Genomic DNA, 26,729 nt, shown 5'->3' on the forward strand with positions numbered 1-26,729 from the left:
TTTATTGCTCCTTACATGGATGTCATGGAAAGAAGGAAGGGAATGGAAAGGAAGAGGATCTTAAAATTTGAGTCACAACATCAATAGTTATAGTTACAACTTTATCTTTGGATAGTTTTTCACAAGATAATGTTTGTCTGCAAATAATGATCTAAGAAATCAAAGCTGGTTAAAATGCTGCAATCTATTAGCTGAACCTTTGAGATCTGTCACAAAGGCATATGATAGTGGATTGGTGTAATGTGATAAAATTTAGATAGAAAGTATCTAAAAGCATTGAGTTTATGTTGAACATTTTCAGATATATAAAACACACAATACAGTAAATGCATTAGTTTTTATTATAATGATATACATTTACAAAATTAATAAATAGATATTTTAGATTAAATATAAGAGACTGCCTGTTACCAGACATAAGGCAAGAAGGTACTGATAGAATACCTCAGGTAGTTTAATAAAAATTTCAAAGTACTGAGACAGGCAGTCAAGAATGTTACATCAAGTCATGTTTACAGGACCAGTAATTCTCAGTCTCATCATCAGTTTCTTTCTCTATTATATATTTACAAAAACTGAGATTCAGTAGGCCTGTTACAAATAAAGAACTGCAGAATTGGTTTGAGAGACCCAAGCTGCTGGCACAGGCTGATTTATTGGAACTGAACTTAAGACTCGTAAATTCTGTAAAAGTCACTTGAAATTAAGAGATTCGCTAAAATGGATTTAACACATGGAAATGAATATTCTAAAAAAGGAGTACAAGAATTGACAAAGAAAACTTTAAATTTAATTCATCAAGCTCAGATTTTACTCCGCCTCTCTCATTCATAGCTACAACACTTTTTCCTTATTTTATTTTACTTGGTCTTTCCTTATTTTTTTCTTAAAATTCAAGAGTTATTTGTTGAAATAATCAGTTTTAAACATTAGCACAACTAATTTTATTCATCTTGTGCATACTAATATTTTGGCTGTGGCAACATAAAGGAAAACAATCACCATGTTTCATTTTGCACCAGCAGATAATAGAGACACAGCAAATAATTCCAAAGCACTTTTATTATTCTGAGCCTCAGTTGATGACAAAATGATTCTGTAAAACGAAGTCTTACTCTGACAGAATCCTAGGCCAATAATTGCTCATACAGTGACATATTTACCAATCAAAATCCTGTCATTAACAAAATCACACATGTCCATAGTATACATTTGCACACTTCAGACACCCCGTGGAATGTAATCTAAATAATCAGCCTTGAAATTTCAGTTTTACACACACAAGAAAGTACAATAAATCTCATTTGAAAGAGTGGCAAATGCAATAGCACAAATGTCCTATTTCCAATAATACGAAATCATTATGTATAAAACATCTAGTCTACACATAAAAAAGAACAGCAGGATACTGTGAAATACTGTCTCACAATCAACCCATTTATTTTAAATACACAAAAGAAATTTAATTTACTTAGACATTTGTCATGCTGAAAAGAGCTTGTTGCACTTCCAAAATTGAAGGATGCCTCGCTATTTCAGTTGAAGGTATGGCTGTAGTACCCACAACACGAACTTTATGTTTTGAAGCAGGAATGCTGTTCAGGTCTAAAATGTCTGCAATCTCCTCACTGTTTTTTGCATTGGGGAGATCCTGCAACACAGATAAGAACCAGTTATTTTGTACATATTATAGGACATGGTGCCAAGGACCTGTAAACATGTTTTTCCTCTTTCTTTTCAACCCCAGTTACACAAATTAGTTGACACCGTGGGCTTGGTATTTGTCACACATCTTTTGCTGCATATTTTTTTCGTATTTGTCCATATCATGTGTTTCTTTATCATTCAAACTAATTCTGCCTCGCAAGCACTGCCCTTTTGCTTCATAATAACATGCCTGTCTTTTCTTATATACATCTACATACATAATCTGCAAGCTACCATATGGTGCATGGTGGAAAGTACCTTGACCACTATTAGGCATTCCCTTTCCCGTTCCCCTTCCACTCGCAAATCGAGCAAGGGAAAAGTGATTGTCTAAACATTTCCCTGTGAGCCCTAATTTTTCTAATTTTTGTCTTCATGGCCGTTAACGCAGAATGTACAATGGTGACAGTATAATCTTTCCGCAGCCAGCCACAAATGCCGGTGCTCTAAATTTTCTCAATAATGTTTTGCAAAAAGAATATCATCTTCCCTCTACGGACTCCAACTGAGTTCACAAAGTGTTATACTGCAACCTGTTTGAACCTACCAGTAGCTAATGTACCAGATATGATTACCTCCACTACTGCAATTAATTACTGCCTTTGATTTTATATATTTATCTGAACTCTTAATTTACTGACAGCACCAAAGCCCTTTCACTATGCACTTCTTTAAGGTGAACAAAATTCCCAAAAAATTAAATGTAGATGATGATATTTTGATAATAACTCAATGTAGCTCAGGGTGTATACGTGGACAACAAAAAAATATTCCTGGATTTTTCCCGGATGTCCTGGTTAAAAACACACATTAAATTTGAATTCCATCAGACACCGCATGTTACTTTCCGAAGCATTGAAATAGAGAATGCGAGGCACTTTGTAAGCCAGTCATAGCTCATGTCACGTGATCTCGCCAGCCGATGACAGTGGATATTCAGAGTACAGGACACGTGATGTAGTCAGCCAATAGCAAAATCATTGTTAAGTAGCAAGAAAAACCCTAACAGGGAAAGTTAATGGTTTAAATTAATATGCACAGTGTTGCTACAAGAAAAGCAAATTTTTCACGTATAATATTTGTCTCGGTAGATTAATAAGCTGGAAGAGAAGCTAAGCTTTCACTTATTGTTCACCTTTTTTGCGCGTGTTAACACTTTAAGATACATCACACAAATGTGCCGGTAAAATTGTTTTAATACCAACAAAAATCTCTGATATTCTGGGCTCAAAATTCTTCTAAATAGCTTGACATCAAAGAGCTGATTATTAAATTAGAGTCAAATGCTCTATGATTTAAGAAATTCATCGTACATTCATGCACATAGTTCATCTTGTGGAAAAAGATCTTACATTATGCCATTTTTTTGAAACAAGACATCAGAGAATACTCCAAGAGCGTCGGAATTTCGTGAACCATATTAAAATGCATAATTCAGCTTAAAGTGCACATTCGTATGTCCAGATTCCCAATTAAGTAGGCCTCGACCTGATATTAAGCGTTTCAGTGCGGTTTTCGGGATGCAAATTTTCTTGGAGTACCAGTACTGTATTAACTCATGTTTGGTTCTTCATTATGACATAATACCATACATGCTAGAAGATGAAAATATGCACTTGAAATGAAGAGGATGGTTGAAACTAGCCAATAGTTAGGCAAACTGACAAATATAACTTCATTGCCCTGCAAGGCATCTATGCTTGACTGTCAGGTAGTTGGAAATAAAATAAAATCTGAAACAAATATCATATTTTAGCCTTCCATAATTATGTGACTGTTTTAATTCACTTGATAGCTCCCAGCCACAGAAATCCGTTTTGTTTTCCTTTGACGTGAGAGCAGTAAACAAAGAGGAAACAGCAAAACCAATAAATGTAAATACAGATCACATGAAGACTACCCCCCCTCCCCCACTATAACTCAAGACTGCTCTGCGCATCAGCCCCAGATCTACGATCTTTCCGGGCAATACTAGATAGTGCCCCCCCCCTCCCCCCCTTTCCCTCCTCACTTGAACGTTTGAGATAGGACATCAAAAATTTGAACGGAAACGACTTCACAAAAATACGTTCATTTTGTAGTGCACATCTTTCTGAAGAGTCTGATACATAAAACATATATGAGGGTTGGAACTTTAATAGTGGAAACTATTTATTTACAGCTTGTACAAAATAAATACATGTTTCAAAGTTTTACTGACCACAAAGTAGTCCCAGCATTGTGTATAACCCGTTGCCAGCAATGTGGAAGTCGTAGGATACTCTTAGCAGTGCCAGTTGTGTTGACAGTTCGAGCGGCGCGATCTATTGCCCGACGAATTTGTAGCAGTTCTAAAGCGACTGCCGTGAAATGTTTCCTTCAGTTTAGAAATTGAGTTCAACTCACGAGGGCTTAAGACAGGGGAGTGCAGTAGGTGGTATAGCACTTAGCAGCCCCATCAGTCAAACAAATCAGTAACAGCTTGCACTGTACATGCTTGAGCATTGTCCTGCAAAATCATGGCCAGGTCCTGCAGAAACTGTCATCACTTCTGTCTCTATTGTGTTCATTTTTGGAACACAACCATACAGTGCAAGCTGTTACTGATTTGTTTGACCAATGGGGCTGCTAAGTGCTATACCACCTACTGCATTCCACTGGCTTAAGCCCTCGTGTGTTCATCTTGATTTCTAAACTGAAGGAAACACTTTAGGGCATCTGCTTCAGAAATGCTCCAAATTCGTCGCGCAATAGACCGCGCCGCTTGAACTGTCAACACATCTGGCACTGCTAAGAGTATCCTATGACTTCCACATTGCTGGCAACGGGTTATACACAATGCCTGTGACTACTTTGAAGGTCAATAAAGCTTTGAAGCACATACCTATTTTGTACAAGCTGTAAATAAATAGTTGCCACTATTAAAGTTCCAACCCTTGCATCTTCGAGGAAATGTAAGACATGTTATTTGGTATTAAGTTAGCCAAGATGCAGTGCCATGCTCTTCACACAGCATTCTTCAACCGCACATCAGTGTATTTCACTCTGTGGAACTCAAACGTGTATATTTAGCAATGGATGCCATCAAGCTACATTCAGGACAGTGGAAGTTAAAATGTCCTGTGGCGCCTCTCCTGCTCCCAGTTGGCTGGTTTGACATTCTGCCCCTCTTTAAAAAAATCTCGCAGTTAACACTGGATTGGATTATTTGTAACCAGGAGAACAAGAACTCTTCCGAAAATTTGCACTCTTTATTGCCTATTAGCTAATAACTTAACCAGTAAAACAAGAGACTAGCAAGACATCAAACATTTCTCCAACCCTTAGGTCCTAGCGTTTTCTTCTCTCTTATCTGGCTACAGCTTTAGATGGTGCGCTTTCCTTTGTGCGAAAGAATCTATTAGCTCACTAAAATTTGTCAAACTTTTGCTACATGAAAAATTGAAATGTCATTGTCTAATACCGGAAAAGCTGTTAATACAAATAGTACCCAAGACTGGTGTGGTTTCTCAATCTAACCACATATATTTCGTCACAGTCCGCTAGATAAAACAAAATAGACTTTTCTAATATTTCAGCAACTTTAACACACACCAAATAAGCGAGACTATTTTGGCAATAATGGTCATTTTGATAACACGACAGAATATAATTCACGAAGTACCAGTATGAAATGCTTATTTGGTCTATTATCAGCAAAATGCTTTATGTTAGGAAACAGTTTCACATTTAATTCATACACTCCAGTTTCTCAGGCATGAGATCAAAAAGTAGTAGCATGAGATCTTTTGTATGAATTTGGAATCGTCATATTCTTCCATAATTTGTGTGAAGTCCCCATTTCTCCGGGTAGCATGTGGCTGCTTGCTGCTACTGCTTACACAGCCAACAGCCACATTACTGTAGCCAGAGGCAGGTGAAGGTACTACTCACACGCGGCTCAACTGCGCATGCACACGAGAGCGCTTGCAACTGCTGAAATGAATCTAATGTAAACAGTTGTAACGTCAACTCATGAGAGGCAATTTGTTGTTATAAAGCATTGCATTGTCTTCCTAAAGCCTTTGACACATTTTGCTGTTGGCAGACACTTGTATGAGCACGGTTTTTTTATATGGCGCATGTCATTTGCAATTTAAGTTTATTTTCATTTACTTTCTCGTCCATGTTTTATTGCTGCAGTATTATTCTGCAGTAGCAGGACACAGTAATATCCTTTGTTAGAGTATTGGTTCTTACCAGTCAACATTACAAAAATTTAGCTAAAACAATGAAAAATTCCCGGAATTCTGAAAAATTCTCGGGCTTTTCTCGGTTTTCTCCTGGATGAAAAAATTCCTGGGTTTTTCCCAAATCTCCCGATTGTCCTGGGTCATATACACACTGTAGTTAAACAAATGAAAATTGTGTGTAGAGCATGACCAAAAAATTAATGATTTTCTGAAGATAATTTTATTTAGAATAATGTGCATAAAGTGAAAAGATTGTTGAAAACAGTGGCATATCACACCTTAGAGAAAATGGGCAGAGCCATTAGCAGGGTAAGGAATGAACATTAATTCCCAATAAGTACTTACAATGGCTTACAGTATTAGGAGATGACTGAAATAACATCTCTGGCCTGATAAATATACTACCACAGCATAAAATTCAATAAAGGGAGCAATAAAGCAATACTGTAACTAGTGAAAAAGCAAAACCAGGGAAAAGATTACCCAAAAGTAATAAAAACTAAATAACTACACAATGAGAAAGTTTTGTGTGTGTGAGGGGGGGGGGGGGGGGGGGGTTGGCGGCGGCACGCGCGTGCATGTGTAATGCGCTTGATGATCGAAGTACTGTCTTCGAAGATTGCATATGCACTATTAATGGCCACTTGGGTGGCACAGCATGAATGAAGTACACATGTTCTGTTTTAAAATTAGGTAAAACTACACAATAAAATAATGCCATTTGAAGACCGAATCACTGAAACTGATCAAAGAATACAGATGGAGGAAAACATGCTGAAGCAACTGTAATTAACTGTCAAATAGTTTACAGAAAAGTCCCAGAACTCTACTCTCTCTAAGGAAACTGTTGTGCTCGCATAAAACTATGAACTGAATTGGCTCAAACCAGAGGCAGAAATTGGGAATATCACCCGGGAAGACAGGTTAGACTCTTCATGAAGCTGAGTGTTTACAACAACAAACAGCAAATATTAAGCCCAACCGATATCAGTGTACATGGACATTTCTATCAGCCACCATATTCCACCATATCAGTATTACAAAGACAGTCAAAATTCAAAAGTAATGAATATCCCAAACATATGGTAGCTGTAGAGTGTCACTAACTCAACAGGTAATCTCCATAGTCTAGCAGTTAAACATTGCTGACCACTGTTACATAGGTCTTTTGTTACACTTGTGGGGATTATTTCATATTTTTCTGTCTTGCTAATACCAGGAAAGGGATCCACTGAACCACATGAGTCCAAGGGAGAAGCTTGGATTAATAACATACACAAAAAATCGAAATCAAAGGCTGGCATCAGCCTGGACACCGCACAACCCTACCACAAAAGGGAATTTACAAAAACTGATGAAACTCAATTACAACTTATGCATGTTATTGTTAAGAAGGCTCTGAGTGAAGCCTACAACAATTTATATGTTCAAATCTTTACAAAAATCTTTCATAAAATCCTAAGAAGTTGTAATTCTTTGTTAAGGTCAATGGATGGATTAAATCCTCACATCAAGTACCACTGATCATTTTGGTGTGGGAAACTAAAGTCAAGTGGCAAAAATCTCTTGTTTAAAAATACTATCATACTGAAGAGCCTACTAACATAAATACACCATACAAAAAATTAAGTCAACCCCAGAAAACATCAAACTAAAACTATAACATCAGCCTCAATGACCACAATTCGGTGAAGAAGAGTGTCACTTCTGGTATGCCATATCGATCCTGAAATTACAAGTCGATGATTATATTCTACAGATTCAACAACGAGAAATGTTGATTGCTACATTCCACCCACTGTTCCGAATAAACCCTAGTATTTTCCACGTGGTTAAGATCGGATGATTAGTGGTTGAGATGATGAAAGACCTTCATGACATCCTGTAGTCAGTAAATCTCAAGACAACCTCCTTTGTGAGATATTGGTACAATATGTGCGGATGGGAGAATGTCTTAACTCATCGCATCTACAAGGTGGGGTAGCAAGTGAGCATTTCCACGTGCTGTCCGGGGCCACATGTTCCTTGGTGTCATTATTTGAAGGTGTTTAGCGGAAAAGGAGAAAAAGAGAGGGCCATGGCTACAATGAGTGCCATGAAAACTGACATACTTCTTGTCCATATCTTATCCAAGCTACATCAGTTTTAAAACGGCCTGTCAACCTACCTTGTACATAAGATTGTATATTGAGACACAATGCTTTTGTTAGAGAAAGTATTAATACAGAATGCTTAAAGATCAGTAGTTTACATCATTTAAGAGAACTGACTTGGAAGACAACTGATGCTCTCTTGCAGCATCCATACAAGTAAAAGTATACTAAGCCCTGTGAAGACTACTGCAACATTGTTAGGTGGAACTAGTATCAAAAATTGTGACCAAGATAAATTTTGCTAAGTAGATCTTCTGACATTGAACACAGGAGAGTTACAGAATGCATACAGGAAATGCACCATTGATACTATTTTTTGCATTTCACTATGTTGACTGTGATGGGACTCCAATAGCGGTTCTAAATTTAAAAGGGAATTAAAGATTAAATATTTTGGCCCATAGCAACATGGATGACGGCAGTAAATACAACCATGTTCGAGTCAAATAGGACACAGGAATACAAGAAGATTTCACTGTTTGTCTAAGATGATTTCCTGTCTTGGGCCGGAGGGCTACAACCAATTTGGCTGTCCATGACACCACTACAACTGCTGTCGATCGACGCGATGGCAGCTCATCTACAGTCAATGTCCACAGGTACAGCAAGCTGTTTCCATCATCCAGTGAGCTATTCTCAGTACATAACTGAGATTTCTTATGCTTTGTCTGAGTTTAAAACTCCCAAAGAATTGAAATGGTGTAGACATAAATAAGAAGTGACGTTTAAGTACTGTTAAATCTGCATATTTATTTATAATATGCAAAGTGTGGATTTGTAATTTGCCTAAGGAGTTACAGACTGAAGTAAATAAACAGTGTGACCTAGCAAGAAACAAAATGAATGTCCAGTAGAAATAGGTATACGATGGACTTAAAGACATTAAATGATCAGATCTTAGATACAGAAGTGTTAGAGCAGGGTCAGAATTTAATGAAACACCAAATGCTCAGAAAACACTGACTATTTTGGACGAATGCTGCGGCAATGTGAGCAAATGATGTTACTGTCAGAAGCAAGCTGGAACAGTAGGGGAAGGTGCTTTATTATGTAGGTGAAGAGCTATAAAGCTTCTTCAAAATACTACCCATTATCGAGCCCTTGTGAGCAAGCAATGAAGGAATTTAGGCGTTTGTGCAGAACATACTGTTCTGCAAACATACTACATAGGCTCAGATGATTTCGGAGTGTCAAATAATCAGAAATGAACTACTGCACATATCTACAGGACCATTGATGTGTAAACAAAAAATTTTAATGGTGAAATCCTATTAACATTATTTAAATGGCCAGCTGTAAGAAAGACAGAAACAGAAGAACTACAGAAAATAGTGGCTAATAGTTTTCACCAGCAAGCAGAAATCAGAGTTAAGAGATACAATGAGAATGTGACTACAACAATATTCCATATCGATGAGCTACAACTGATTTAGCATCATCACCACAGTCCAAATATAAAGAAAGAGACTCGCATTCCCCCCCCCCCGGATGGTGTGGACAATTTAAAATAGTGGGTATTCCACATCCGTACGCAGTATTCTTAGTAGACCCCAAAATGGAGTAAGAAAAAGGTTTATATGCCGTTGATATGGTGAAGAAGTGAAGTCCTCAGGGGACCTCCATTCTACGTGGGTTCGGCAGTTTGATGTCTGTCGGGTTTACAGAGTTAACTGTTTCAGTATTTCCCGTTCAGTTTTTCCTTGAAACAGTTTCTTCACCTTTTGTTGTTCTGTTGCCTTTCAATTTTACCTTTTACTGTCCCTGCTGTCGAGACATCTTCGCAGGTATGGGGTGCGGTTGGGCTACCCTCTCCCCAAGGAGAGTGGCGGGTTCAGCGGCGTTCGCGGCGGAGGGAAAATGTGGAGGCTGGCCGTGTGGCATCGCCCGCTCTGCCTGTGAGTGGACATGTGGCTGCTCTTTCAGCAAGGTCCGAGCAGACACACGGGGGGAGGAGTTTATTAGTTATTGGGAGCTCGAACATTAGGCGGGTGATGGAGCCCCTTAGGGAAATAGCGGAAAGGTCGGGGAAGAAGACCAGTGTTCACTCTGTCTGCTTGCCGGGGGGTCTCATCCAAGATGTGGAGGACGCCCTGCCGGCGGCGATAGAGAGCACTGGGTGCACCCGACTGCAAATTGTTGCTCATGTCAGCACCAATGATTCCTGCCGTCTGGGTTCAGAGGTCATCCTCAGTTCGTACAGGCGGTTGGCGGAATTGGTGAAGGTGGAAAGCCTCGCTCGCGGGGTGGAATCTGAGCTAACTATTTGTAGTATCGTTCCCAGAACCGATCGCGGTCCTCTGGTTTGGAGCCGAGTGGAAGGCTTAAACCAGAGGCTCGACCTCCGCTATCGGGTGGAGAAATGTAGGGTCCCACTGAATAGGTCAGGCGTGCACTACACGCCGGAAGTGACTACAAGGGTAGCGGAGTACGTGTGGAGTGCACATGGGGGTTTTTTAGGTTAGAGAATTCCCTCCCTAGGCCCGACAAGATGCCTCCTGAGACGCGGCAAGGTAGGAGTAGGCAAAATGCAACAGGGAATAACAATATTAATGTGTTAATAGTAAACTGCAGGAGCGTCTATAGAAAGGTCCCAGAACTGCTCTCATTAATAAACGGTCGCAACGCCCATATAACACTAGGGACAGAAAGTTGGCTGAAACCAGACGTAAACAGTAATGAAATCCTAAACTCAGACTGGAATGTATACCGCAGAGACAGGCTGGACAGTGAAGGGGGAGGCGTGTTTATAGCGATAAGAAGTGCAATAGTATCGAAGGAAATTGACGGAGATCTGAAATGTGAAATAATTTGGGTGAAGGTCACGGTTAAAGCAGGCTCAGACATGGTAATTGGATGTTTCTATAGGCCCCCTGGCTCAGCAGCTGTTGTGGCTGAGTACCTGAAGGATAATTTAGAAAATATTTCGAGTAGATTTCCCCACCATGTTATAGTTCTGGGTGGAGATTTTAATTTGCCGGACTCAAACGTTCATAACGGGTGGCAGGGACAAAGAATCCAGTGAAATTTTTTAAGTGCTTTATCTGAAAACTACCTTGAGCAGTTAAACAGAGAACCGACTTGTGGCGATAACATATTAGACCTTCTGGTGACAGACCCGAACTATTTGAAACAGTTAACGCAGAACAGGGAATCAGCGATCATAAAGCGGTTACAGCATCGATGATTTTAGCCGTAAATAGAAATATTAAAAAAGGTAGGAAGATTTTTCTGTTTAGCAAAAGTGACAAAAAGCAGATTACAGAGTACCTGACGGCTCAACACAAAAGTTTTGTCTCAAGTACAGATAGTGTTGAGGATCAGTGGACAAAGTTCAAAACCATCGTACAATATGCGTTAGATGAGTATGTGCCAAGCAAGATCATAAGAGATGGAAAAGAGCCACCGTGGTACAACAACCGAGTTAGAAAACTGCTGCGGAAGCAAAGGGAACTTCACAGCAAACATAAACATAGCCAAAGCCTTGCAGACAAACAAAAACTACGTGAAGCGAAATGTAGTGTGAGGAGGGCTATGCGAGAGGCGTTCAATGAATTCAAAAGTAAAGTTCTATGTACTGACTTGGCAGAAAATCCTAAGAAATTTTGGTCTTATGTCAAAGCGGTAGGTGAAACAAAACAAAATGTCCAGACACTTTGTGACCAAAATGGTACTGAAACACAGGATGACAGACTAAAGGCTGAAATACTAAATGTCTTTTTCCAAAGCTGTTTCACAGAGGAAGACTGCACTGTAGTTCCTTCTCTACATTGTCGTACAGATGACAAAAGGGTAGATATCGAAATAGACGACAGAGGGATAGAGATACAATTAAAATCGCTCAAAGGAGGAAAGGCCGCTGGACCTGATGGGATACCAGTTCGATTTTACTCAGAGTACGCGAAGGAACTTGCCCCCCTTCTTGCAGCGGTGTACCGTAGGTCTCTAGAAGAGTGTAGCGTTCCAAAGGATTGGAAAAGGGCACAGGTCATCCCCGTTTTCAAGAAGGGACGTCGAACAGATGTGCAGAACTATAGACCTATATCTCTAATGTCGATCAGTTGTAGAATTTTGGAACACTTATGATGTTCCGAGTATAATGACTTTTCAGGAGACTAGAAATCTACTCTGTAGGAATCAGCATGGGTTTCGAAAAAGACGGTCGTGTGAAACCCAGCTCGCGCTATTCGTCCACGAGACTCAGAGGGCCATAGACACGGGTTCACAGGTAGATGCCGTGTTTCTTGACTTCCGCAAGGCGTTCGATACAGTTCCCCACAGTCGTTTAATGAACAAAGTAAGAGCATATGGACTATCAGACCAATTGTGCGATTGGATTGAAGAATTCCTAGATAACAGAACGCAGCATGTCATTCTCAATGGAGAGAAGTCATCCGAAGTAAGAGTGATTTCAGGTGTGCCGCAGGGGAGTGTCATAGGACCGTTGCTATTCACAATATACATAAATGACCTTGTGGATGACATCGGAAGTTCACTGAGGCTTTTTGCAGATGATGCTGTGGTGTATCGAGAGGTTGTAACAATGGAAAATTGTACTGAAATGCAGGAGGATCTGCAGCAAATTGACGCATGGTGCAGGGATTGGCAATTCAATCTCAATGTAGACAAGTGTAATGTGCTGCGAATACATAGAAAGATAGATCCCTTATCATTTAGCTACAAAATATCAGGTCAGCAACTGGAAGCAGTTAATTCCATAAATTATCTGGGAGTACGCATTAGGAGTGATTTAAAATGGAATGATCATATAAAGTTGATCGTCGGTAAAGCAGATGCCAGACTGAGATTCATTGGAAGAATACTAAGGAAATGCAATCCGAAAACAAAGGAAGTAGGTTACAGTACGCTTGTTCACCCACTGCTTGAATACCGCTCAGCAGTGTGGGATCCGTACCAGATAGGGTTGATAGAAGAGATAGAGAAGATCTAATGGAGAGCAGCGCGCTTCGTTACAGGATCATTTAGTAATCGCGAAAGCGTTACGGAGATGATAGATAAACTCCAGTGAAAGACTCTGCAGGAGAGATGCTCAGTAGCTTGGTACGGGATTTTGTTAAAGTTTCGGGAACATACCTTCACCGAAGAGTCAAGCAGTATATTGCTCCCTCCTATGTATATCTCGCGAAGAGACCATGAGGATAAAATCAGAGAGATTAGAGCTCACACAGAAGCATACCGACAATCCTCCTTTCCACGAACAATACGAGACTGGAATAGAAGGGAGAACCGATAGAGGTACTCAGGGTGCCCTCCGCCACACACCGTCAGGTGGCTTGCGGAGTATGGATGTAGATGTAGATGTAGTTAAAGTGGTAAAATGACTGTTAACGACATTATCTCGAAGAGAGGTTGGACTATGGTTTTAAGCAAAAATATATTGTTCTCTCTTGCAGACAGGAAACGCAAAAAGACTAATAAAAGCATGTAATTAAGAGGGTTTATACGACATCTTTAGTCACAGTGGGCGGGATATGAAGTGTGACATAACGTTTTTTGGAAAGTGAATATTCCACTCCCAGCATTCCAAGACGATGAAATATGTTCATGATGTTTTAAGTTACAACATGTGCAGATGCAAAAAGTCTTGAACCACCACATCTACAAGGCGGGACAACAAATGAGCATCTCCACCTGCTGTGTGGGGCCACTTGTTCCTTGACATTGTGGTTTGAAGAGGTTTACAAGACACAGAGAAAAAGAAAAGGCCATGGCTACAATGGACACCATGAAAACTGACTGTTGAACAGGTTTGTGTAGAAAATACTTTTTGCCTTTATCTTATCTGAGCTATATCAGTTTTAAAAAGATCCATCAGTCCGTTTTTACACAGGATTTCAAACTGAAACACGATGTTTTTATAAGAGAAAGTGTTAATACATGAGGTTCAAAGTTCAGTAGTTTATGTCATCTGAGTAACGTGGAAGACAATTAACACTCTCTTTAAGCACCCATGCACACACAAGGAGATGAAGTCCTGTGAAGATTGCTGCAACACAGTTAGGTGGAACAGAATAACAAGGCCATATCGGCAAACATCAATAACGGTTACCAAGAGAAGTTTTATTAAGTAGATCTCCTGACACTGAGCATAAGAGGGTTACAGATGCATAAAGTAAATTTAACACTGACAGCATTCCAAAAAACCATTGATGTTATTCCAGTCCCTCTCACTTGAGTTATTTTTACGGCCACTGTTCTTATGCCGTGTTACGTGATTGGAAAGGATATTCTATTCCTTGTAGATATGATGGACAGTCTGCATATACACCAACAAATCTGTCATATTTATTCATAGTATGTTCATGGACAAAGTCAAACACAATAGCTCCTTTCTACCATTCTGTTATACTCCTTGCCATGAATGACAATAGGTGAAGGGGTCCATGACTGCCTACACTACTTCACAAATAAACAAATGTGTGAAATTTTGCAAAAGCCATTGGAACTACACACAGTTAACACAATGCAAGGCCCTAAGAAAATTTATGTTAGATTTAACATTAAACTTGTGAATAATATTAAAGCTTCCGTTACTCAAATCTCTTGTGCAACCAATAGTCCCACAGACAGATAAGGAGCACACATTGCTCCTGTTTATAAGAAGTGTAAAAGAAGCAATGCACACAATTACAGACAAATATCCCTAACAAGTTTTATACATGGAAGACACCCGGAGGCACAGAAAGATTTCAGGTAGATTATGTAAGTGGCAGACAGAGGTTTCAAAATAACGTTTTATACTGCAAAACATATCCAGGGACAGATACGGACCTGACCATAATTTATTGGTTATCAACTGCAGATTAACACAAGATATTTCAAGCTGGTAGGAAATTAAGGAGATGGGAAAAAGTTGAAAAAAATCAGAGGTTGTTGAGAGCTTCAGAGGGAGAATTAGGTGCCAACTGACTGAAGCAGGGATAAGGAATATAAAATAAGTCGAATGCAAAGCCTTGAGGAATGAAACAGCGCAGACAGCACAGGATAAAATAAGCAAAAAGTCCAGTAGAAATCCTCAGGTACTGCAAAGCATACCCAACCTGACACCTGACATAAGGGAAAAATGTAAAAGCGCAGTATGCAAAAGGGAATATGGATATCTATAAAATGAGATTGACCAAAATTCCAAAATGTTAAGCAGGATTGGTTAGAGGACAAATGTGAGACATAAGAAGTATGTGTAACTGAGAGCAAGATAGATGCTGATGCTGCCTATATGAAAATTAGAAAGACCTTTGGGGGAAAGAGAACCATGACCTCAGATGGCAAGCCATTGCCACGTAAAGACGGAATGCTGAAGGGTTGAACAACTATGCAGAACTATTATACAGGGGTAACAAACTTTAAGTCAGTGTTATAGAAAGGGAAGCAGAAGTAGATGGAGAAGAGTTGGGAAATACAATACATCTAGGAATTTCAGTTGTTTTTATACTGTGAAGAAAGTGACCATGCACTGGAATGCTGAAAAAAGTGACCAAGCACTGGAATACCTAAGTGGAAACAAGGCTACTTGAGTAGATGACACTCCCTCAGAATTACTGAGGTCCTTGGGAGAGTCAGCCATTAGACAGAACTATTTTCTCTGCTGTGCAAGATATAAATGAGGCAAGTGAAATACACATGGACTTCAAGAAGAATGTAATAATTCCAACTGCCAGTAGGCAGGTGCTGACAGGTGTCAAAAGTATTGAATAATCAGGTCAGTAAATCATTACTGCAAATAACTGACAAATTATTTACAGAAGAGTGGAAAAACTGGCAGAAGGCAATCTTGGTTATGATCATTTTGGTCTTTGGAAAAATGCAAAAACACACAAGGCAATACTGACCCTACAATTTATCTTTTAAGACTGGCTAAATAAAGGCAAACCTACATTTACAGCATTTTTAGTTTTACAGAAGGCTTTTGACAATGTTGAAAAGAATCACTTAAGATAATAGAGATAAAATGCAGTGAGGGAAAAGTTATTTAGATTGTATTCTGTCTCCAATCTGCAAGCTGTGAAGGAAAGCAGGGACAAATTTGGGATGAGGATTAGTCCAGGGAGGAGAAATAAAAATTGAGGTTTGCCAATCAGACTGTAATTCTGTCAGAGACAGCTAAGGTCTTGGAATACCAGGTGAATGAAATGGATAGTGTTTTGAAAAAGATGACATATGATAAACATCAACAAAAGTAAAACACTGGAAATGAGATATATTCCAATTATATCTGGCAATGATAACCGTATTAAATTAGAAAATGAGATGCTAAAAGTAGATGAGTTGGATAGCAAAATAACTGATGATGGCCAAAGTAGTGGTGATAGAAAATGCAGATTGCCTATAGCATGAAAAGCATTTAAAAAAATATATATTTAATATAAATTTAAGTGTTGCAAATTGTTTCTTCCTGTCTGGAGTGTCACCCTATATGAAAGTGAGACACGGATGGTAGCATACAGTTAAGACAATATGATGCTATAGAAGAATGTTGAAGATTAGTTGGGTAGATTCAGTAACTTATGAAGAGGTACTGATCAATTTATAGGAAATATCCTGAGGCATGACAAATGCATGAGTTTCGTAATGGAGGGAAGAGAGAGAATATCTGTGTGTGTGTGGGGGGGGAGGGGGGGGGCGTAAAAATTTTAGGAGACCAACGGATGAAATACAGTTAAGTAGGTTCAAATGGATGTGGGTTGCAGTAATTATTTGATAACAAAGAGCATCGCACATGACAGTACATATAGAAAATAATAAACACAAACGAAAATAACAGGGTGAGTCCTGAAGTATAACAGGATTATAAATGAAATCAGTATACATAATTTATCACAAATGGTCAGCAGCACTCTCACATTGTTCCAGTATGTTGCTGTTGCCTATGGCAAATTACTGTTACTGAATGATTGCAATAACATTTAGAAGAAATTATTTCCACTTCAGGTGTTGGTTGCACCTACCCTTAAATATGGGTAAATTCAAGGTAAAGCATAAACGAGGGAAAGCACTTGATAGCACGCTATTATAACTTTAAAGATTAACATTTGGAGCCTGCCACATTCTTCAAATGCCTAAAAGTAATAACAGAAGTGATCAGCTGAAACATGAAATCAATAATAGGGAAAGAAAATAGAAGATCAGATTTATTGAGGGGATTCAATAAAAGGACAGTTCATCTGTTAAGGTAATCTCGCGCTGCATTAGTTCTTAGTATTTAAGAAGTTCTCGGGTTTTATGTCCCATGACTGAAATATCATTAAAGATGGAGCACAAGCTCAGATTGGGGAAGGGTGCAGAAGGAAATCAGCTGTGTCTTTTTGTATCATTGTTTGGCACCCTTCCCAGGACCATGTCACGATTGTCAATACAGAAGTGTATTTTATAGCTCATTAAGGCTAGAAACAATTTAAATGAAGCATTCAAATGTTATATATTAGAACCTCGGTAGGATAGAAAATGTAAACAAAAATACGACTAACAATAAGGTTAATATTGCATCTTAACATGCCATGTTATGTTATGAAATTTTATTATGGAATGCCACACAATCACAAACCTGCTTATTAGCTAGGACAAGTAGAGGCACATGTGCTAGCCTTTCATCTCCTAAAAGGCTCTTAAGCTCACGAAATGCTAATGGCAAGTTATGGTCATCTGCTGCATCTACCACGAACACCAGGAGGTCTGTGTCCTGCAAGAAGTTACTCCAGTAGGGACGCACACTTGGTCCACCACCAACTGTAAGAGAAGAAAAATGTGCATCGTAAAGTACCAGCAAGTGGTAACACTCAAACAACAAGGACGCCACGTTACATGTAAGTGAAAATAGATATCTTAGATTAAATTAACAATTTTCATCCCACTTAGATTTACTTTATTCCTTTTACTATCAGCTGACAGTTTCGCATGGCAGGCTTTAAACAGACCTAATCACAGGGACTTCTACCAATTTTGATAACGCTGACTCACTGCAAACGTTGGTAACATTTGCGACATTCCAAAAACATTCAAGTACCTGAAATAGAAGGAGCTTCTGGTCATGAAAATCCCCAACGTGAATTAAATAAATGCTAAGCTGTTGTGGAATGATGAGCTTATTCCAAACATTCAACCATCTGTCTCCTTTCTAGTGGACTACATTCTTGGAATGTTTAATCTGTCATACCACATGTTACCTACTTAATTGCCGTAGTATTCATACTGAAGTTCCCGAACTTGCTGCTCTCCACGAAATTTAAAATTTTCTGACTAGGTCATGACTGTAATTATCAATTACTGTTACACACTGATTTAAGTAACCCCCATTTTGTATTTGCTGTGACTGCCCTTTACACAAAGGAGCAGTAGTCGTACCATTAGCATCCATTTCTTACAGAACAACCAACTTCCTTGAAAAGTAGATAATGGAATATAGTTTTAGATTCGACTGCCTCCAATGTATCTTAACAATGTAAACAATGAGTTTAATGTCTGCAGTCTACTAAACAATTCAGTTACTGCACACAAGAACTCCGATATTAGGTCCTGATAAATTAGCTCATGTCTACATGTCGTAAGCCTTTAAAAGTCAACGCAGGATACAGTTGCCAATGAAAGTGACCAATTTTCATCCTAAGTGCTGGGCAAGTTCATTCGTTTGTTCCGAAGGGGAGGCTGACACTTGTCTGCAACTTTTGGTTGGTCGGCAATGACAGAATCGAGGCGCACACCCTCAATCTTTCTTAAATTATTTTACAAGAACTATAAGATAAAAAAATTCATATTTGATTTACTTGTAGCTTTATATGTCAGGGTCATTATGATGTGTAGATCATTTTGTTGATGAACATAGTTACTGTAATATTTATGTGGGCGTAAGACACTGAGCAAAATTCAAAAAAGTTTGCAATGTAAAACAGGGGTTGTTATGATTTTGCAGCTGTAAAGCCAGAGTGAAATATCCACAACATTCCTCAGATTTCATAAACTGTTTGAGATATCAAAATAAGATTTTGGCAAACTGCAAAGAGGAGACTATTTTGCCATACAGCTATTATGCAAATCTTCATTATCTACAATATTATTCCACTATCTACAGACTTTTTCAATAAAAGAATGTAATTTTTACGGTTCATCGATAGAGGATGAAAAGTGTAGACATTAAAAGTTTATTTTGTACTGAGGATGTGCTTTTTCATACGATACTGGCCTTACTTTTCCTCAGTTCCTATCTTAATAAACTTAATAAACCACTGTTTCAGAATTCTCTCGCCATTACATCTGCACAACATGTTCGTGAGGTGAGACCATGTAAACTCTGCTATGTTTTGTCAAAAGAAGCAAATTTTATCATAGCAACAAGAGAAATATGTAGGTTTTACTCAAAATTTGCCACTCGTGGCACTTCTCTGAAAGTTACAAATGGTTAACAACCCAGGGGCAAAAATAAATTGCTGCATTTTTGGTGGAATTCTTTTTAGACGCTAACCAAAGCCAGGGTGACATATTTTTGAATGGTCGCAATGCAACCAAGTTTGGGTGTGGAGGGGGCCTGCTTAGTATTTACAAAAAAATATGAGTGTAGGCTTCACTTTAGAATGGCAATTCTCCTCCAGTGCTCAGCATTTCTCCTACAGCGCCTGCCCACAGCCCTCATCACTACCGCTCTCCCTGTGCATGCCCTTCTGTCTGTGCATCTACCAGCCATGGTTTACTATGTGAACTTGGCCATGGTTTACTATGTGGACTCTACAATCACTTCAATAACTTTGGAAGTAATTTGGCTTACATCTCCAAAACCCATGGAATGTGATATCCACTCCATCCATCATGCACGGATTCTGTCTGCTGTAAATGACAAACTATGGATCTCCATTTTGATAAGAACCCTGACTAACGTCATGCATAAGTAAAGGCTACCATATTCCTCTTCTCCCATTTTGTAATGATCTCCAACTCATCACCAGTACCAACAGCAATATCCGCCAGTAGTTTCACCAATTTTATTTTTTTATTTTTAGGGTGCATAAACAACTAGGGGCATACGCACCCATATCAAAACTGTAGAACACGAAGACAAAGAGAGGAGTTAAAAACAACTACCCGTCAATCCAAATTGACGGAAGGGAAGGCAGCTAAAAACATGGATGTGAAGAAAGGTCTACAAAATATGCCAGAGAGAAACTGAGGTCCAGAACTAAAAATTAAATGGCCCTTACCATATTGCTAGGGTAAAATGCGGTCGACAGCCCCCGCGCATCGTTTGCTAAAATGGCCAATAACTCAGACAGCAAAAATAAACGGGGTGTAAAAAAAAGAAGGGACATTGCATCAGGAAATTGCAGACAGTCTAAAATTGGGCGCAATGTGCAAAACGTGGTGGGGGAGCACTACTTAACAAATGGCGATGATTAAAGAGATAGTGCCCAATAGGCAACCTCAATAAAATGATCTCCTCGCGGTGAGAGGGCCAAGAGGAGGTCGTCCAAGCCACTGGGAGAGGCTTCATAACCCAAAGCTTGTTCCCATGAAGGAAGGACCAGTGGTGATGCCAAAGTGACAACCACCTGCTGACAGACGGCAACATTGAGGTCAATGGAGGGAATATAGAACAAGCAGGCTGAGATACAAGGACTGCAGCCTTGGCAGCAACGTCAGACCGATGTGATCAGCAATCCACAAACAGCACAGTGGCTCCATCAAGAGTTAGCAAGTGACAGCTTTCCTGAACCTATAGCACTAAGGGATCGACGGTGTGCAGCACATAGAGGCTTTGAAGGGCACTGAGAGAGTCTGAGCAGATGACACAATTGAAAAGCCTGTGTCGCCAGATGTACTCCATGGCCTGATACAGGACGAAGAGCTCTGCTGTAAATAAAGTTGCAGATAGCATGAAGTTGAGCTGCCGGAGCAAGAGCCGAAAGTGAACTCCAGGAGGTAACAGAGAGAAGGGACGCACTCCATACTGGCGATCAAAGGAGTCATCGAAGAAGGAGGCATAGGATGGCTGGCCATGCATGGCGTACAAATGGCATGCATATCTGCTGAGGAGAAAGTCAAAGAGGTAGGACAGCGGTGGTTCAGCAGCTTCTACATACAGACATTCAACCAGGATAGTGTAAAAGGCACCAATGGGCAAACGGATGCCACGATGATGGACAGTATTGAAACAGCGTTAAGAGGAACGGACATGCAGACACATAAATGAAACACCCACACTCTAGTTTTGAACTACAAGGGACCGGTACAAATGGAGGATGGTGGCTCGATCTGCACACCTGGAAGTACCATTGAGGGCACGTAGAACAAGACCACATACAGAAGGCTGCCAGGTAAGACGTGGGAGGACCAAGAGTATTTCCTATCGAGCATGAGCCCCAAGAATTTTGTAGTTCCAACGAAATGGCGACAGCAAGGGGATGCTGCTCAGGACGGAACCCTGAGGTTTCCTGGTTAAAGGTGTCCAACAAGGCAGAACCCACACGTACCTTGAAAACTCAGTCTTTTAAATAAATTTCCTGAAAGAAACAGGGCAGACGGCCATGGAAGCCCAACATGTAGAGAGTATGGAGAATACCAGCCTCGAGCAGGTGTCCTATGCTTTCTCCAAATTGAAAAACACGGCTGTAGTCTGGGATTTCTGCAGAAAACCATTCATGACACGGGTGGACAAAGTGACATGATGGTAAAGTGCAGAACGCAGTGCTCAAAATCCACACTGTGCAGTGGTTAGTGAATTACAAGTCTCAAGCCACCATACCGCCCAGACACGAATCACACGTTCCATTGCCATGCAAACACAGCTGGTGAGAGAAATGGGGCAGCACATAGGAGGAAGATGTTTGTCCTTACCAGGCTTAGGTATGGGTTTGAGAGTGACACCACCACCTCGGTTGTACGTATTAAGCAGAAAGTGCTTGCCCATGAGAGAAAGGTGCTGCAACATCTGAAAGTGGACAGCATCTGGCCCTTGGGTGGAGGATCAGGATAAAGTGAAAGCATGATCTAGCTCCCTCATAGTAAAGGCGGCATTGTAGCACTCTTGATCACCCGAGCCTCCTCCGCTCATTTCCGATGGAAGAACGCAGGGTGATAGTGGAAGGAGCTTGAGATCTCCGCAAAATGGTGGCCCAAGGCATTGGAGATAGCAACAGGGTCCACGATGACATCGTCTGCTACAGTCAGGCCGGAAATTGGGGAATGGGAAATGGGGAATTGGGGAGAGCCGTCAGAGGTTGGCCCACACGACGGAAGGGGGAGTGGAACTGTTAAAAGAACTAGTTTTTTTGCTATCCCGGAGAATGTGATGACATGTGCATGCATCTGTTTATAATGATTGCAGTTTGCCATTGTAGGATGACCGTTAAAAACAAGGAGCGCACATCTCCGTGCACGAATTGCATCATGGCACACCTCAGTTCACCAAGGGACTGCGACACGGTATGGTAAAGAGGAAGTGCGAGGAATGGAACATTCTGCGGAGGTAAGAATAACACTTGTATGATATTCCACCTGGTCATCACAACTGGCCTTAATAAGCTGCCATTTGATTTGGCACGGAGGTGGGGTAGGAGTCGGCAAATGGATAGCACACGGGAAATGGTGACTCGAGCATGTGTCAGAGGGAACGGACCAGGGAAAAGGTCAAGTAAAGAAGGAAAAGGTGAACTGCAACAGCTTGAAGATGGGTAGCCATGGAGGTGGGCATGAGCAGCATGACTCCCCCACAAGATGGAATGCCATCCTCGGGGGGAAGGTCAAAATGGACCATGAAGGAATGCAAGTGCTCAAAGTGGTCAAAAGGATGCAATTTTGTTTCTTGAAGGCAGAGAACAAGTGGATGCTGTGATTCTAAGAGCAGTCGTAAATCCTCCTCGTTGGATCAAAAATGGTGAACGCTCCATTGGAGGAGAGTCATGATGAGGAAAAAATGAAGGGAAGTCACCGCAGCAGTTGCTGAGCTGTTCTGGAAGCCGATACCAAAAAATGTCAGCGCCAATGATGAAGGCACATGCGACACCACGGTCAGTCCAAGAGCCATCAGTGAATACAAAAGTACTATCGCAAACTGAAGGCAAAAGAGTGAGGCTGGTGTAGTCTCCTTAAGAAGCGAATGAATGCCAAAGTGATCACAGGCTGCCGCATGAAGCCAAGGTGGTGAATGTTTCACGCCCACCGGGAAAGACTTGCTGCTGCAGGGCAAAGAGGCAGGAGGATCCCACTGCATGAGGTCTACAGAAGCCTCGGCACTCTTCTGCTGTCGGCCTGTGGAGTCCAGAGCAGATAAACGGTTGGTGGTGCACACCGGGGACACAGAGGTCAGCCAGGAGAGGGTATCACGTGGCGACACCATCGAAGAGGATCTCCGAGTCAGCGAAGGAGAAGACCTTTTGCCTTTGTTTCACTTCTTTGAGCCTTTCCAGTTAGCAGAGGAAGACTCAGGTGTTGGTTGGCTGGATGGACGTACAAATTTCTCGTGAGAGTATTCCTTCTGTCCCTACCGGCCTGCTGGTTGTGTAGATGGTAACTTCGCCCCATGAAGCGAGAGTATGGTGGCATGTTGTACAGCTCGTGGAGTATACGAGGACACTACCATGACGGTGGGCGATTCCACAACTGCGGTGCTAAATTTGAGGTCGCATGTCTGCGGTGTTAAATTTGAGGTCTCATATATGAGTGGCCATGTCCTTCGTGGAGTGAGATGTAGCAAGAACAATACTGTTGGTGAAAGATGGTAGAACGCAGGGTTTTTGACTAGCCAACAACTTGCGAACGACTGGGTAAGACACTTTTTCCTTCAGCCGGATCTACTGGACAGTTCACTCATAAAAATACAAGGGACAATATTAGGTGGAGGCAGCGGGGTCACCACTGCAGTTGATGCAGTGGGGAGAAGGAGGCGTACAATCAGCCTTGTGGGCATTCCTACCACAGGTTACACATTTAGTTGGTTGTCGACAGGACTCTCGAGTGTGGTTGAAACAATGACACTGATAGCAGTGCATCGGGTTCGGAATATACGCCATTCAGGAGAGCACAGGGACAAAGAAGAAAAAGAGGAAACTCAAATACCGAAGTGGAGGAAGGATAGTACAAGGTGAATGAAGAAACAGAAAAGGAACAGTGGAGCGTGTTCTGATACTGATGCCAAATACGCAGAGTACGTTTCCAAAAACAGTCCAGACATGTTCCCCAAGGGTGGGAAAAAGAACAGCAAGAGGATAGGCATGTGGCACGGAATGGAAAAGATGCTACAAAGGCCGGGGTCCTGTGGTAGCCAAGCACAAACCCGCCAAAGAGCGGTGAGCCCACCTGGGGAACCTATTTTTTTACTAGCGTCTCGATATAACTGTATTTCGAACAGGTCTGGATGAGGTATTAATTATTACAGATGTAGGGTCCATTCTACATTATTCCGCTTTCATTTTATTACATCCCCCAAGGCAACCTCTAATGCTCATTGGTTGGAATGCTGTGTATTCGTACCACCAATTCCTAATGCATGCACTACCGAGTAGGCGATGTCACCACCCACCACCAGCGCATTCACCTTATATCTACATCCCACTGCCCAGCTGCCGCTTCACTAGTTTCTGAAGCCTGGTTTATGCAGACAAGTTGCACAATATAAAACCCCTTGTTGCCAACTGTGTCCCTGCCTTATCCAATTATACATTTTTGTGCACTTATGTCCTTACGTCAAAAATTTCAGATTCTTTAACAACCCCCCCCCCCCCCCCCAAATAGTCTAAGTCCCCTATTTGGGCAAGTTGTCTTTGCAAAGGAGTGTCTGATAATATATTTTAACACTGTCAGTCACCACTCCTGCAGAAAAAGGGAGGGCTGTGCAAGTGGCCACTTACTTGCAGGAATTCAGGAGCAGTTTATTAATGATTCTGAGTTGTTAAATTTTATTTCACACTGAGTTGTTGTCTGTTCCTGCAACTGTATCCATGACTTTTGCACTGGAATGGCCAATGTTGCAAGTCAAGAGTGGTTCATACTGCCTAAAGCCTGCTTCTGAGTCATGCCTTACAACTGTAATGTAAGGAATGTGGGAATATGGTCATTTGAGTTCGGGGGGATGTGAGCACCAAGTTGGATTCATAGGTCTCTCTCTCTCTCTCTCTCTCTCTCTCTCTCTCTCTCTCTCTCTCTCTCTCTCTCTCTCTCTCTGACCTGACAACAACCAATCTTCCTTCCTAACACACTGCACTTCGGTACACCCTAACATAGCAGTTGGCTGCTCCAAACAGCTATGGCATGCTCACCTTCCACAGGCATACCCCTTACACCCTGCATATTCGGTACACCCTAACATAGCAGTTGGCTGCTCCAAACAGCTATGGCATGCTCACCTTCCACAGGCATACCCCTTACACCCTGCATATTCAATTATATCATGGTTTTTACCTATTCAGTTCTTATGTTACCTCTCCCTTGTCCTTTCTTTTACCTTTACAAGATCATCTGGAAGAAAGCAGATACATGAAAGAAGACAAAGATGCAAGACTAAGCAAGAATAAAGATAAGACTTCTTTGTCCAGGTGGCACTATTAATCTGAGTTTGGCAGGCTTCTGAGGTACATAACTGAATTGACTCTTCAAGTTGGTGCTGTCTGAGTTTGTGGTGCTAAATCATATTCATTGGCAACACATCGCTACAAGAGCAGCTGCAGCATTCCACAGGAGCATCCCTCTTATCTCAATCAATGCTTGCAGTTAATACTAATTTACTACAGTAGAAATACTTAGTGACTCAGATCAACTGACAGAAATTGTTGTTCAGTGACTATAAAGTGACTATTGCAATATATATGAACAGACACTATCTCTGAGACATGGACTAGGAGAGGCAATATACAATTATCAGCAGAACTATTAACCTACCCTAATAATAATAATTTACTTATTGTGTGTCAATAGTAGATAATCATTATTATTGCGTACTTGTGTAGAAAACATATAAATTAGGTTTTTTAAACTGAAACATTCAAATAAGAAACATGAGTTATGGGTTTATTTATCGACTGTCAGTTTTTATTTGTATTTCAATGTTGCTATCTGAATTTACATATTGTCATTGGGAGCTGTGGATGTTAGAAAATGGGAGTGCCAAGTGGAGAAATCAGAACACTTCCACGAGTTCAATACAGTGGGTGACAGCAGTGTGGTGGCAGCCAGAAACATTTGTGCCGTGTATAGAGATAATGCCATTGGACAGAGCATGGCAAGAAAATGGTTTTCTCATTGTAAGGAGGATTGTTTCGACATTAGTGACTCAACGTTCAGCAAGACATTCAGAATTTGATGAAGATAGTTTAAACGATTTAATCAACAATGATCCATGTCAGTGTACTCAAGAACTGGCAAATCAGATGAACTGTGATTATTCCACCATCGTGCAATGAGTAGGGTTCAAAAATCTTGTGAATGGGTACCGCATGCTCTAAGCCAAAATCACAAAAATAAGCAGGTTGCAACACACGAATCTCTGCTTGCTCATCATCAATTGCCTCACAACCAACACCGACCATTCCTATCCTGTATCATTGCTGGTGACGAGAAACGGTGTCTTTATGCTAACATAAGGAAAAGAAAGGAATAGCTGAGGCCACACAAATCTGCGAGTGCCCGTACAAAGATCTGGGCACACCCACAAAAGATAATAATATAA

The 26,729-nt window shown here is 40.7% G+C and overlaps 1 protein-coding gene across 1 annotated transcript in view; it reads right to left on the reverse strand.

Annotated features, from left to right (window-relative positions):
• Positions 1 to 318: 318 nt before the first annotated feature.
• LOC126239307 (uncharacterized) overlaps positions 319 to 26,729 on the reverse strand; it is a 54,202-nt gene continuing 27,791 nt past the window's right edge. The window contains exons 3-4 of the mRNA XM_049947851.1: positions 17,631 to 17,812; positions 319 to 1,651 (exon numbers count right to left, since the gene is read on the reverse strand). Of these exons, the coding sequence (XP_049803808.1) occupies positions 1,472 to 1,651; positions 17,631 to 17,812 (362 nt within the window). The 3' untranslated portion in view covers positions 319 to 1,471. The remainder of the gene's footprint in view (positions 1,652 to 17,630; positions 17,813 to 26,729) is intronic.

This window comes from Schistocerca nitens, chromosome 1 (assembly GCF_023898315.1).
Source record: "Schistocerca nitens isolate TAMUIC-IGC-003100 chromosome 1, iqSchNite1.1, whole genome shotgun sequence".
NCBI classification, from domain to species: domain Eukaryota; kingdom Metazoa; phylum Arthropoda; class Insecta; order Orthoptera; family Acrididae; genus Schistocerca; species Schistocerca nitens.